Source organism: Erithacus rubecula (assembly GCF_903797595.1).
Source record: "Erithacus rubecula genome assembly, chromosome: 4".
Lineage (NCBI taxonomy): Eukaryota > Metazoa > Chordata > Aves > Passeriformes > Muscicapidae > Erithacus > Erithacus rubecula.
Window position 1 is genome coordinate 15,641,471 of NC_136686.1, and position 14,356 is coordinate 15,655,826.

The 14,356-nt window shown below is 44.7% G+C and overlaps 1 protein-coding gene across 1 annotated transcript in view; it reads left to right on the plus strand.

The window, feature by feature from the left end:
- The window catches only part of TMTC1 (transmembrane O-mannosyltransferase targeting cadherins 1), a 132,392-nt gene extending 119,005 nt beyond the window's left edge, over positions 1–13,387 (plus strand). Inside the window, exons 14-20 of the mRNA XM_079303430.1 lie at positions 1,289–1,391; positions 4,325–4,460; positions 5,638–5,782; positions 5,903–6,040; positions 6,428–6,550; positions 7,398–7,475; positions 8,204–13,387. Coding sequence (XP_079159556.1) covers positions 1,289–1,391; positions 4,325–4,460; positions 5,638–5,782; positions 5,903–6,040; positions 6,428–6,550; positions 7,398–7,475; positions 8,204–8,344 — 864 coding nt within the window. The 3' untranslated portion in view covers positions 8,345–13,387. The remainder of the gene's footprint in view (positions 1–1,288; positions 1,392–4,324; positions 4,461–5,637; positions 5,783–5,902; positions 6,041–6,427; positions 6,551–7,397; positions 7,476–8,203) is intronic.
- The last annotated feature ends 969 nt before the right edge of the window (positions 13,388–14,356 follow it).

Here is a 14,356-nt window from a genome sequence, read left to right on the forward strand (position 1 = left end):
GAGGTGAGAAAAGAGTCCTCACATTAAGCAGCTGTGGAGCAAAAGCTGCTGGCAGGTACAATTTTTAAATCCAGGGAAAGCCCAGGGGGCTGTGCCATTTGCAGGCTTGAGGAGAATCCATAGCTGGAGTGGACCAACCTCTTATTTCAGAGTGGATTCCCTCCTGAGCGTAGAGCTCCAGGCTCTCCTCAGTCAAGAGCCAGTTGGTTGATTTTGCTCAGGAGCTTTGTTGGGAGGCTGTGGAGTTTGTTGCTGTAGGGCTGTGCTGCTCAGTGGAAAGGGAGGAATTGAGAAAAGCATCTTTGGTGCTGGAGGCTTGCCTGACACCCCTCTGCACTGTGCTTGTCTCTCTGTTCACAGTTTCCTTCCACAACACACCCCACAGCCAAGCTCTGAGAGCAGGGGGAAGGAAGGCACCCATGCTGGTGAGCATGCAGGCAGGAGCCAAGTAGAAACCTTTCTAGGTTGCTCTTTGATCCAAAGGAGAATTCTTGTTTCAGGACCAGGCTGCCCACAGCTCAGGCTAGACAGAATCCAGCCAGTAGGGTGCTTTCTGTAGGTAGGGTGTTCCCAAAGAAAAGATCTATATTTTCTAGAAATGTTCAGCACCAGCAAACCTCCCTGAAATCTATGCAAAACAAGAGCTCAGTGAATCTGGGGAATCAGCATGTTGCATGTCCCATCAGTCCCAGTGAACTACATCTCACACACTGACAACACCTGTTTTTAATCCAAATCTGTCAGATTTCCCTCGCTCTTTCACCACCCTCTGTCTTTCTCCAGCTTCCTTTATCCCCCTGCACTCTGTCTCTAGCCATCACACACAAGCTTTCATTCCTTGTATTTTCCTCCCTGCTTAAGGAAAGAACAGCAGAGCTCCAGAGGGGAAAAGTTATTCAGTGAGATGCTCATTAAACAAATAAATTAGAACATATCTCCCAGATGGCAAATATTCCTCAACAGAACCAACACAATCCCTGTTGCTGTGTTTTTCCTGGCTGGGCATGTACCCAGCTGGGGGCTTACTGGCATTGCACAGCATCACCTTTTCCAGGTGTTTCATGGGTATCAAAGGCATGGGAGAAAGCTGTCTGGATTGCTCTGGGATACCAGATGGCAGCTATATCACATCCATGCCATGGGGTAACATTTTGGCCTCTTGGAAGGTGGGGTGCCTGTGGATTCCCCAAGCTTTCTGTGCAGAGAGGGACTTGTCACAGAATGCAGGTGTGCAGCAAATGGTGCTGGACCTTCCTGCCATGGCTAAGGAATCTCCTTCTCTTTCAAGGAACGGCTTAAGGAAGCTGAGGAGGTCTACAAGGCTGGCATAGAGAATTGTCCAGAGAGCTCCGATCTGCATAACAACTACGGTGTGTTCCTGGTTGATACTGGTAAGTGAGAGGGAACAAGGGATTTTTCCCTTTCTGCCTTCTTTGCTTTGATTTATTTTATTCAGCAGTACACATCTAAAAGAGTGTCAAAAGCTTCTAAGGCAATAGATGTGCCTCCATGGTAGCTTGGAAATAAATATCCCTGTGCTGCTGAGAGTGCACAGCACACTGGAATTTGTAATCAGTGCAGACACTGTGCAGCAGGAGCATTCAGCCCTGCTGTTCCCTTCAATGTTTCTCACCATCTTCACACAGGCAGTTGCCCTCTTCAGTGTGAGCTGGGCAGCACCCTGATAGTACTGCCTTTTTTCCAGCAAGGCATGGCCACATCAAATAAAATCCCATGCACACAAATGGATCGTTATGGTCTCTGGAGCACATGCAGCTCCACTTTGTAACAAAGCAGCTCTTTGACTGTAAGGCTTGAGTGCCACCACTATAGAAAGGAACATGGCTTTTAAACCACAGTCATCTGTGAAAACAAAACTTTATACACTGTGGGGTGAATTGATTTTAGAGGAGCTGTGTAATGGCATCCTTTTTGTTCTGGGGTCCTGGTTCTCATCCAACTTCCTTGGCACTTTCTGGCATTCACATAACATCAACAGAAATGTCACTTTAATTGCCATCTTTTATTGACAGCTTTATAAGCAAGGCTAAGATTGACAAATGATTAGTGGAAGCTGATTGTTGTCTCACTGTGGTCCCTCCAGAACAGAGCCAAGACTCAGTGATGAAACAGTGTAGGATTGAAGTGGTTGCCACTCATTCTTTCCCCATCACATGTGCCCAGCTCCAGTGGTGCTTGGGAAGAAGGGATGATAGTGTCTGTCAGTCTGCACCTGGCTGTTCTGCCTCTGAGCTGACACTTGGCCATCACTGTCCTGTAGTACCAGTGTGAAACAAATAGAAAACCAGAATTAGTTTTTGTAATCTAAAGAGGCACTAGCAAAAGAGGTTCAGGTTCTGAATTTGGGCTCTGGCAAAATTCAAGCTTTCAAACAATAAAAATTCCTGAGTAATTTCCCTCTGATGTAGCACTCATCTTTGCTTGCCAACCCAGATAAACTGTCCTATTCCTGCCAAAATTTGTGGTTCAAATGTAGTGCAGAGCACTTTTTGATTTTTGCACTCGTGTACTCTGCCAAAGTCAAAACTATCATTTCCTGGTTTACTCCTACACTTCCCTACAGACAAACAACTGGAAAAAATCCCGCTGACTTTTGATACTTGGGGCATGATGTGTCAATAACCCTCCTAGAGACATGACAAGGCGTGAAGGAAGTGCCTGGTGGTGAGCCTGTCACAGGCTGCGCTCTTCGCCGGCGGCACAGGGAGATGCTCTGAAGCACCATGCCAATTAACTTGCAGGATTTTGTGCAACAAGCCTCCAGCAAGTGCTGGCTCTGAGGAGCCACAACTCCAGACAGCTCTGCAGTGGTCACAGACATCCAGTGTGTCTCCCTTAACGATGCACATTGTGCCTGTGTGCTGAGCAGGGGAGGTGCTGGCTGGCTCAGGGACTGAAGTGAGTGCACAGCTGCTTCCCAGGATGTTTTGTAGATATAATTTTCAAAAACATCTGCCTGCTCAGTGGTGGGGAAAAATCGAGGCTGCTGTGGATGTTTTGTAAAAGTCGTACCTTGAACAACATGTCCTCAGCCTTGGGTGAATCTTGAACACTTCTAAACCTCTCCACAGATGTTCCTCCTCACTCCCTTAAAGGAGATGCTAAGATGTGTCCATGTATCTTTTAAAATGGTCACAGAAAAATCCAACTAGATCTGTGAAGCTATGAAAACAAAACTCCCACAGCAGCATGTTCTGTGCCCCAATATGGCATTGGCTGTTTTTGAGATTTGTTTTCCAGCTCAAAATGGAATTAAATACATTGTGAAGTGAATTGGTTTTAAAAATGCCAACACTGAGAAGCTTTGTTAGTGGACAAAGCTCTTTGAGTATTGGTTTTCATCAGAAGATTATCTGGTCTGCAGTTTGAAACCTAATTAAACAAGCCCTGGGATAAAAATGCAATATTTGCATTGTTGAAATGCTGAGACTTACACTTTTACCATTATTTACCTAGATAAAAATACGACATTAAAAGTAGAACTTTAGGCATTGGGGTGTAAAGTTCAGGTGCATTGATCTTGCACCTCTCTTTTTGCTTGTATTTTGTTGTGGTGCTTGGTGATGTCATGGGCTGCAGGACCTTGCACATTTTCACACAGTGAAGCAGTGCCACCCAATGGCTCCTGTGCAGCACAGAGACAGTGCCTACGTGCCCCACATTAGGCACCTGGACACCTCTGCTCTGGGATTTATTTCCCTGAATGGGAATTAGCTGGTCCCTGGCAGCTACTCCCAGTCTTGTTGAGAAATACACAGAGGCTGAGCTGGAGCTCAGAGCAACACAGCAGTGGTGGAGGGAATAATCTTTGTTTGGAGAGAGCTGAAACTATTTGCAGTTCTGGTGGTGTTGTGGGGAATACTGGGAGGCTTATTCTTCATTCTTCATTGCCTATTTCTCCAGTGGGCCAGGGTAAAAGGATGCTCCACCAGGACATGCCCCAGCCCCTTCTCTGAGGTGGGCTCTGTCCTTAGCACAGGGGTTGTGTTCCCACTGCTGCATGATCAAGAGGGTTCTTTCAGTCAGGAGTCATCTTGTTGTGACTGTATCCTCAACTTGCAAAAACCCACCCCTAGAAAATCTATTTCTCAGGATCATTTCTCAATATTGGGGTCTAAGTATTAATTTGGACATCGATTTCTCTTATACTTAGATTCAAAATGCTGATGTCTTTCTCAAAATATTTCCATACATACAGCAATAGAAAAAAGAAAGAAAGCCAGAACACTCTTGTGTGCTGAGTTTGAGACAGGATTTTTCTGATGCACAGGTTTTTTTCTGGTTTAATGGCTTTCCTTTCCAGGGTCTCCTGAGAGAGCCATGTCCCACTACAGGCAGGCCATCCTCCTGAGCCCTGCTCACCACGTGGCCATGGTGAACCTGGGCAGACTTCACCGCTCCCTGGGGCAGAACAAAGAGGCTGAAGTGTGGTACAAGAGGTGAGAATCTGGGGTGGGAGACAGAGGGTTTCCTCCTGCCCCTGTATGACTTGCTGCTGCTAGAGTTTCTGATATGCAGATCTATCAGTGCACGCATGAGGTTTCCTCCTTCCATTCTCCACCTGTTTGAAGCTAGATTTGGCTATTTTTGGAGAGTGCTTGGAAAAGCAGAATGGGCTCAGGCAGTGTTGATTTCCCTGGACTATTCCCAAGCCCCTAGGATGGACACTGTTGCTTTATGCTGGGAGATGCTCTGATGATAAAGTTGGAGGTTTCTTGGTGGTGGGAGCAAGCTGTGTTACCACAACTCCCACCCTGCCTGAAGGTGGTCTGTGGTTGCTGCAGTAACAGCCACAAGTGCTGCACAGCTCAGCTCCAAACTCATGGCACCATTAGGAACTCTAGCCTTTCCCAGCAGTGTTCCAGCTATCAGGCTCTGACTCTTGGCACGCAGCAGGATGGATTGGGTGGGAGTATGTTTGCCTTTGTTTTGGCATATAAATTTGTGTTCACATTCCCCTGATTTCACCACTGTCAACCATCTCCACCCCTGCTGGAGGCTCATGGGTGCTTTGGAGATGGCTCCTTCTCCTTCTCTGGTGGCTAGAGGGATTACTGCTGTGGGCACATTCCCTAACAGTAGCTCTCAGCAAGTTCTGCAACACATATGGGTTCAAGAAGAGACACTGATGTCTTTCATCCTTAATTAGACAGAAATCTGTGAAGTGTCAAAGGGGGTTGATACTATATAATACTTGGGATGGATATTAATTCCCCTGGATTCCAGGGAAAGGAAGTTCTGAATTGCCTGTGGGGTAACAAATTCTGCTTGTGTGGTGAGAGACCTACATTAATTTCTATAGGTGGAAATCACTCTAAGTAATAATTGAAATGAGCTCCACAGTGGGAACCTGTTCTTTGTAACTTGTAGGTGGCTTCTGATGTACTACAGGTGTAACATTCTTAATTTTGATAGTACTATATTCAGTGGTTCATAGTCAAATCATACACCAAGATACGAAGATAACGATGACGATCCCTCCCCAGAACTTGAAATTTGCGCTTCCCAGGTTGGGATGGTGCAGAGCTTTGGTTCTCCATCCCCTCACAAACCCACCTGACTCCTCCCCTTTGCTCATCACACCACCTTGAAGCATCCCTTTTCCCCAAACTGCAGGGCACTGAAGGTGTCTCGGAAGGCTGAGATCCTGTCCCCGCTGGGGGCTCTGTACTACAACACGGGGCGATACGAAGAGGCGCTGCAGGTTTACCGGGAAGCGGCAGCGCTGCAGCCTTCCAGCAAGGACATCCGACTGGCACTGGTGAGCCTGGGACCAGGGCAGGGCCACCACGGGGCAGCAGCTGCCAGGGGGGCAGCCCAGAGTGTGACAGAGGGTGAGCTTTGCAAGATCATAACCCTTCACAACGTGGCTCTGTTACAGGCTCAGGTTTTGGCGATGATGGGGCGGACGAAGGAAGCCGAGAAGATGACGAACCATATCCTTGATGAGGATGCAGAATGTCTGGAGTGCTACCGCCTTCTGTCAGCCATCTACAGCAAGCAGGAGCTCTATGCCAAGGTACCATGGCAGGGGATACCCTGTCCCAAGGCTCACACACAGACCTCAGGTTTAATTTTACGTTCCATCTCTCTGGGGATGTTTCACTTGCCTCAGCACATATTCAGTAGATTATTTCTTCACTAAAACCTTCAGTTTATCTACATACTAAGACTGAAGATAAGCAGTGTGACTTTCTTATCACTTACACCTCCTGCTGCTGTCAGCCCCACTGCCCATCAACCCCAGGCATTAAAAAATCTCATTTCCCTGTGTGTTAATGATGTACGGCAAACAGAGGAAGGAGGAAGATGATTCTTATGCAGGAAGTCCATAGCAGAAAGGAAAAAATGAGAAGTGGGAAGGCACTGAATGTAAGGCACACAATGTCCTCTTGCTTTTTCACAGGCACTTGAAGCTATAGAAAAAGCACTTCAGCTAAAACCAAAGGATCCAAAAGTCATATCAGAGCTCTTTTTCACTAAAGGAAATCAGCTAAGAGAACAGAATCTGCTCGACAAGGCTTTCGAGGTATGACTGCTCTGAGACCTACTGGTGGTTGTGTAGGCTAAAAGATAGAGTTTGCTCATTGTGTATGAAACTCTGTGGTGCATACACTCTTGGCTGTTGGCCTTAGGAGCTCAGAGTCCATCAGTGGTACAGAGAGTGCTATGAGGCAGCTAACTTTATCACACTTAATTGCAACTTTTTTCTTCATTCCTGTATGGAAATACCGTTTCCTGCTCTGAGAGGTTAAGTGCACAATTATGGTGGAATTGCCACTGCTCCTTCCAGCCCCAGCCCCTCTTGCTGAGCTCCAGATGGCTCAGCTGGAAGCTTGGGGTCCTGTGAGAGCTCACCATGTTGTTAAATCTCATCTCAGAAGCCAATAACTAAAAGGCTGACTTATCTTGTGAAGGAGGATGCTTGATAGCTCAGAAATTATGTTAGCATTAATAATAGTACAGAAGCAATCTGATCTAGTGGAAGGTGTCACTGCCTGTAGGAGGGGAGCTGGAAGTAGATAATCTTTAAAGTCTCACCCAACCCAAACCATTTCATTATTCTCTGATTCAGAAAATATTATTTGGACTGTTCTGAATATTTTCAATATTCCTGGAGATATTTAATCCTGATTTGAAAATCCTTTCCTGTTGTGAAAGGAAAACCTGTGAGCTGAACTGAGCCATGAAGCAGTACTTTCTGTGCCTCTTCTGGAAAGAAACTGTAATTCACTTTGCACATTGTATATGAGAGGAATTTGAACTGCATTCTGAATGGCTTCAGGAGACAAAACTGCATTTCTCTTTGCCCTCCAGCACTGGTTTTTGTTTGAAGAGTCAGACTCTTAACCTAGAAATGTTTCATGTTTCTCTAGAGCTATAAACGGGCTGTGGAGCTCAACCCAGACCAAGCACAGGCCTGGATGAATATGGGAGGCATCGAGCACATCAAGGTATGACAGTTTTGGTTTTCTTAAGCTGCCAGGTGCAGAGACTACTACTCAGGACAAAAAGCTAAATTGGCTTCAGACTGCCAAGAGTTCCATGTTTATGAACAGCAAGTCCCTTGGACATATTTTATCCAAAAAGGAGGGAATTCTCTTCACCCCAGCTAGAATTCCCAGCCAGGTTGCTTAGTAAAGCAGATTTCATATTGTGAGAGCGCAGACGGCAAGGAACAACCTGCTCCTCTCTAAAGCTTTCCTGCTTCAGTTGTTGACCTACCTTAGAAAAATGTCACCTTGAGTTGACTTTTAAGGTTCTTCTCTACCTAATTAATTTAATAAAGATGCCTAATGCAGAATACTGGCATGAAATTATGGAAATAGATAGCGTACCCTGTGGTTGCTTATTCTTTTGAATACTTTAGCATATCATTATGATCTGGGTCTTAAGGAGTCACATTGTGTGATGTCCTTAAGCTATCCCATTGCTGAGTAAAATTAACACTTCTGGTGCAACATAACAGAAAAATGTAAATCTATTTCTTGCTGCGTGAGTTTCATCAAATTTAGCTTAACAGTGTTGGTGATCTATTTCATAAAGAAGAAGTGTTTTTGTGAACCAACAATGTCAGGTTTTTTAAACTCTCATTTCCCCTGTATTACATTTTTCACTTTATCCTCAGAATGAACTTTCTGTGTGGAATGTGAAATAAACTTACCTCTCATTTTCTTTGCAGGGGAGCTACATCACTGCCCGTGACTACTATGAGAAAGCCTTACAGCTGGTTCCAAACAGCAAACTGCTGAAGGAGAATCTGGCCAAACTGGATCGCTTGGAGAAACGGTTTCAAGAAGTCCAGGAGAAAGACCAAACATAGCAATCAGTCACCAGCAGAAAATCGCTCGTGCCCCTTGGAGAAGAGCATGGTGGAAGCCTGTTGCTCAGAGTGATGCTGAAAGAACTTTGATAGGACTCAAAATTATGGAGGGCAAACTTGGAATGCATGCTTAGGTTGGATCAAAGTTACAGGAGTCACTCGGATCCTCTGGGACATGCTGGAGCATGAATGAAAACCTTCTTTTAATCAAGATTTATGTCTAGGCTGAGCCCAAGTTAGTCACAGTGGGAGTGTGGGTGGGACATGTACCTTCAATATCTTGGTTGTCACCAGGCAAACCATGAAGACAAAGCACTCATTCCTTGCAGCAGGGGTGAAGTAGCACCTCCTGTTACTCCACACAGGCTCACCTCATCCATGTAGAGCACCACTGATGGGCTTCATTGCAAGTGCTGCAGACAGGAAAGATGGTCATAATGGTCACACATAAAAGGTTCCAAGGGGTTAATGCTGGGGAAATGGTGGTCATTTTACAGCTCTAAATGTGGCTTGAAAGTTATTCTAAAGAAAGGGGAAACTAATTAAAAATCACCCTGGAAGGATGATTCTACAAGTAGGACAGATGATCCTTTGAGGGAAAACCTAGCCTGAATGTTTTACTCATTAGATAATAATTTTGTAGTAATTCAGGTTCATGATGTCACTTTTGTCAAGTATCATATGGCTTTACCCTTTGACCTCTCCCTCCAGGCCAAATAATTATTACTCTGAAAAAAAATTGAAGCATCCAAAGGCAATGGGAAGCTCTAGGATTACTTGTTCTCCTGTTTAGTCCCCAGTATGGAAAACAAACAACCTATCTAATCAATATAGGAGGTAAAGTAAAGCCACAGAGGGATTAGGGAACATTTCCTAGCCTGGAAAGGTACGAAGGAGGTTCTTTTATGGGTGTGCAGGGACAAAGCCCATTTGTCATAGGGGTAACACTGACAAAATACTTGGTCAAAGTGTTCTCACCACTCCCCTAAAAGATACAGAAAATTACCTATAGCTGACCCCTCATAAATCTATATTTTTAAATACTGATGTGGGAAAACAAATTCTCTTCAGAACTGAGGCTTTTATTTTTGAGCTTTATTTATTTAACTTATAATAATCAAATACTTAATATATTTTCTCTGTTTTATACGAATTGGGCAATATCCTTCACAGCTGGCCACATGGTCGAGGGTTGTGACTCATATTGTCTGAAGTTAGAGAAAGGGAGTATCAGTGAGGCATGCTGGAGAAATTCCCTCTCATGATTCTGAGGCAAGAGGCTGCTGAGCACATTGGACCACACTGGCCCTGCAATAGCAGCACTTCTGCTGCTTCCACCAGGGTTTGCACCAGTTCACAGGGAGTGTTAGTGGGACCCTGCTTTGTGCCTTTGGGTTTGGGCATCAGGGTAGGTCATCAGATTGTTCCTCTTGCAGCACTAAACTGCTAGAAAAGTCGTTTTGTTCAAGCTTGACTGTGGTCAGCAGCCCAGGGTTTGGCATTATTAGTACAGCTCAGTTAGGTGTGCAATGCCTCACAGCCTTAAAACACTGCTGTGAGGAAAAGCCTTTGTGGCAGGCACACCTGTGGTGCCTGCATTGAGCTGGCCATGGCACCTCAGCAGGCTCCAGATTCCCTCAGTGGGATGGTTCAGCCATGTGCTGGAGGTTTTGCTGGTTTCATTTGAAAAGCCTGGTGTCTTGCTGAAGCTGATGGTCAAATTACTGACAAATTATTGATGTGGCTCCAACTGCTTTTGGAGCTCAGAGGGACTCCAGGTGCAGTTGTCTGCCCTGCCAGGGTTTATGGACCTGCCAGAGCCATGGCTGTGCACCCACTGAAACCAGGCTGGACTTAGTCCCCACTGGCCAAGGAGACCAATCAGCTACAGCTGGGCAGAATGGAAAGACTGCTGGGGGGAAGAGGTGGCACCACAAGTGTTTGGGCTCTCTCCCTCCAAACCAGCTTCCAGGGGAGCACTGGGATCAGAATAAGCAAGTTGTTTCACTGTTGAGTTTTTGGGGCAGGGGCAGGTTTGAGCTCCTGGGGCTGGGCCAGCAACCCTCTCTTGTGTTTTCACAAGACTGTTGTGGCTGTGGACTGGCTGAACTGACAATTCTGCAGGTGCCCAGTGACTGGCTGCCATGCAGAGAATAGGTTTGCACACCCCTGGGCTGCCAGGATGGCCAGGAGGAGGGGTGGCATCATGCCAGCACAGTCCCATGAGATGGGGAAACCATAGCTTAAATGGCCTCTGACTGCAGACAGTTCCCTGGCATGCACTGCAGGGTTGTAGCTGGTTCCTTACTGGGATATTCAGAGGTACCTGGACCAGAAAACTCTCTGCCTGTCCACAAGGTGAGCCTGTCTTTGGGGCAGCTTCCCAAAGCCCCGTGTGCCCAGGCTGGCTGTGGTGCAGTGAATTTGGGGGCTGGCAGAACAGTGTTTGGTGCAGCCCTGACAGTGGTACTGTGCAAAGCCCCCCAGGGAAGAGGCATCTGCAAAGTGCTCTAACAGCCAGGTGAAGCTTGGGGGGTAGCATGGGGGAAAACAGGCCTCCTTTAAAAATTTATATCAACTATAAACTTTTCCTCATAAAGATATATTATATAATTACTATATATTCTACAGGCCTCACTGCAGTTTGTGGCTTTAAAAAGTGGCTAATTAAACATATTTTTTCAAATACAGAAGTTGTATTTTTTATAGCAATGCTTTGTGAGGGGGAAGACTTAGTTTTATGTTTTTAACTTCAGCATAAATCTTAGTTTGTCTCCTGAGAGATCTGGTAGAAATTACTGTCTCCTGCTTGTCCTAAAACCTGACCAAAGCCATCTTGACCTCCTAAAACTGGTGTATGTGTAGAAGTATAGTACAGCTTTGGATGCCCCCCTCCCAGATCCTGGAGAAGGGTTGATTACCATTTGTGCAACACTGTCTTACTTGCAGAAAAAGGAAAAAGATGAGGCCATGCTCCCAGTAAGGGAGGTGGTTTGGTTGGAAGACAAGGCATGTCCACTTGCCTGAATTAAGCAGATAACACATCCAGGGATTTTAATGCCAGTTGAACCAGTTTACATTTCCATGTAAACCAGGCCAGCTCTCCATGTTTTGGAGCTGAATTTATGGAAGTTAGGGATAGAGGAGAGCTCAATAATGAAGCCCACATTCCTGAACCAGCACTTTATACCCCATCTATGCAGGATTACAGGCTGCAGGCTGGCAGCAGATTTGGAGAATGGCTCAGACCATGGGCTACCAAAGCAGTTAAACCTTTGTAAAGTTCTGAGCTGACTCCCTGTCCTGATGGCACTCATGCTGAAGACCTCTATTTGTTCAGGGCATTAATCATATCAAAGGTTTATTGCAGGCAAAGAAGAAGAGACTATGATATGAAATGAGTTACCTCCACCAAAATGGAATGCTATTGTGAAAGATAAATCGAGCAACTTACCTTGTGATAACTTTATATTATCTTAATACATCATGGGAAATGTTCTCTTCCTCTAGCACTGCACTGCTTCTAAAATAATGAGTTATAAACACATTGTTTTCTGCCAGCTCCAATGCTCAGCATGGTTAGCAGAGATTGCAAATTAATAAATGGTTGAAGATCTGCCTGGTGCAGGAGAGTTCATGTTCTCTGCAAGTTGCATTGGCTAAACCTCAGTGCTCACTAATTTTAAAGCAGAGGATTAATGGAAAGCTGGTTAGGTAGGACTCTCATGTACTCACTGTGCATTTTAATCCTAAATGAGAAACATAATAATTGTGTTGCTTTTTCCTTGCCCCATGAATAATATTTGCAGCTGATGGATTTTATTTTATTGCTTATTTAAATTCCAGCACTCTTTGCTTCCATCCCTATTCTGTCCCTCAGGATAAATGATGCAGTGTGGGGCATTTTGTTTCTCTCCTTGGACTAGATTTTCCTACAAATGTGCAGGCAATTTGTTTTGGCCAAACAGTAGATGAATGCAGCAGTGCAAATGGCCTTCATTCCAGAGATCTCAAGGAGGACAGGGGGCTGTGCAAGCATGCATGGGGGTAGAAAGAAGTAAAGTCATAAAATTCAAAATAAATAGCCTAATTTGCAGGGGAGGCTGGACACCCCTAAAATGTTCCAAAAACAATGAAAGCTTCTCCAGTCACAGAAACCAGGCCAGATATGGTGTACAATATTTGGTGAAAGAAGATCATTGTCAGTCTAAATTATTAATTAAGCAATTTAGAATATTATTATATGGTCCTTTGCCCACTTGTCCTCCAGCTCATTGAAACAGCTGGTGTATGCTTAAGTCTCTTCAATCTTTATGTGATTCAGTTGACCAAGTGCTCAATTTCTATCTTTCATATATGCAATTATGCACAATCTTTCAAAAAAATTAGCCCTTAGAGGGCTTTTCCCCCAACCTTCAGTCTCTTGCAGCAATTTCAAAATGCACCATTTTGCTTTCATGTACATTTAAACCCAGCAGCAAAAGAGAAAAAGAAAAAAAAACAGCGCTTGGCATTCACTGGTGTTTTAATGTGGCAAAGTTGCTTCAGATAACCTTGATAACTTTGTGCAAAAGTTCATTGCCATGTTTGTACTGACTTGCTGAATTTTTTTTTCTTCTGGAAAATACCCCTAGTGGTATCCTCTGTAAAAGTTATGGCTTCTACCACTGTATTACTGTAGAAATCTCTGCCTGAAGTGGATGTCACGCTGCGTGTTCCTCTCATGCAGAAGTTGTTTGCATTGCCTGTTGTTCATATGGTTCTTATTTCTGTATCTAATTTTTTTTTTTTTAATTAGCAGTGCATATCTTTTTTAAAAAAGAAAAAAAAAACCACAAGAAAACAGGATTAGAAATATTTGAAAAATAAATTTACTCTTAGCAGCAGCTGGATGTATGTCAGTGGTGCAGGAATTTGCAAAGTCTTTGCTTTTTTCACGGTGGGATTTATGGCTAGATTTTACATCAAGGAGTTATGCTCAAAGTCTTTGCAGAAGAAAATGTATGTAAATGTCTATTTTATATAAAAGTAAGAAAAGTAGGTGCTGTGCTTGGTTTTGTTCTTTTTCTTGAGGACCAGCCATGAACAAGTTCTACTGGAGGTGGAAGGTTTGGAGTTTCCTATTCCACTTGAATTACATTTTATTTTACTCCCCCTAAAGTTCAGGTTATTGGTCGTGTAGGAGCAACTATGCAGCATATGCGTTTGAGTCTGGGCATATAAAAATATTGGAGCAGGAATTTTTTGGAGCCTGAGGATAAGAAAAGATGTGGGCTGGTGCTCACACAGTCTTGGTGATTGGACATGTTATACTGACATAAGCTCTCCATGACAGGCTTTAGTGCCTCTATCAGGAATGTGTCAAACAAATAAATTTACAGAGTGCAAAGAAAAAAGAAAAAAAGTGAGATTATAATGAAACTAATTTTGTTGTAAATCCCTTCTTCCTGGCACACATTCCTAGATGCTTCTGCATGATTCCTGGGTTTGAGCTCACTTGGGATAGTAATGTTGATAATACCAATCTTAAAAATGAGAAAGAGAGTCAAAATCAAACCATGGTGTTTCCTGCTGTCCAAATGCTCTGTAGCATGAAGGGGAATTGCTTGCCCTGAAGTCAGGCTGTACACCAGAAGTTCTCCCAGATCCCAACAGTGAAGCTTCTCTCCAGGTCCTGTGACAAGGCCTGAGGCACCTCAGGTCTGGTGGCTGTGATGAAGGGGGACATTAAATCCCACTGCTGACCATGGAAACAAGCAGTAAACTACAAACAGGAGAGCCCAGGGAACCCCAGGTGGACATTGTTGGAGAGCCTCCAAACCCACCTGTGCTGCAGCCCTGCAGTCTCAGCTGCTAATTCTGACTGACCCCCATAGCTATTAAAAGGGCTCATTAGCTGAGTTGTTCCTCCTGTGAGAGGCAGAGCATAGCCTGGGCTCCTGCACTGGCTGCTTTTCCTGGGCTGTGGCGGGAGCAGGACTTCTCTCTGCTCGTGTGCCTCCTTCAGTGTGA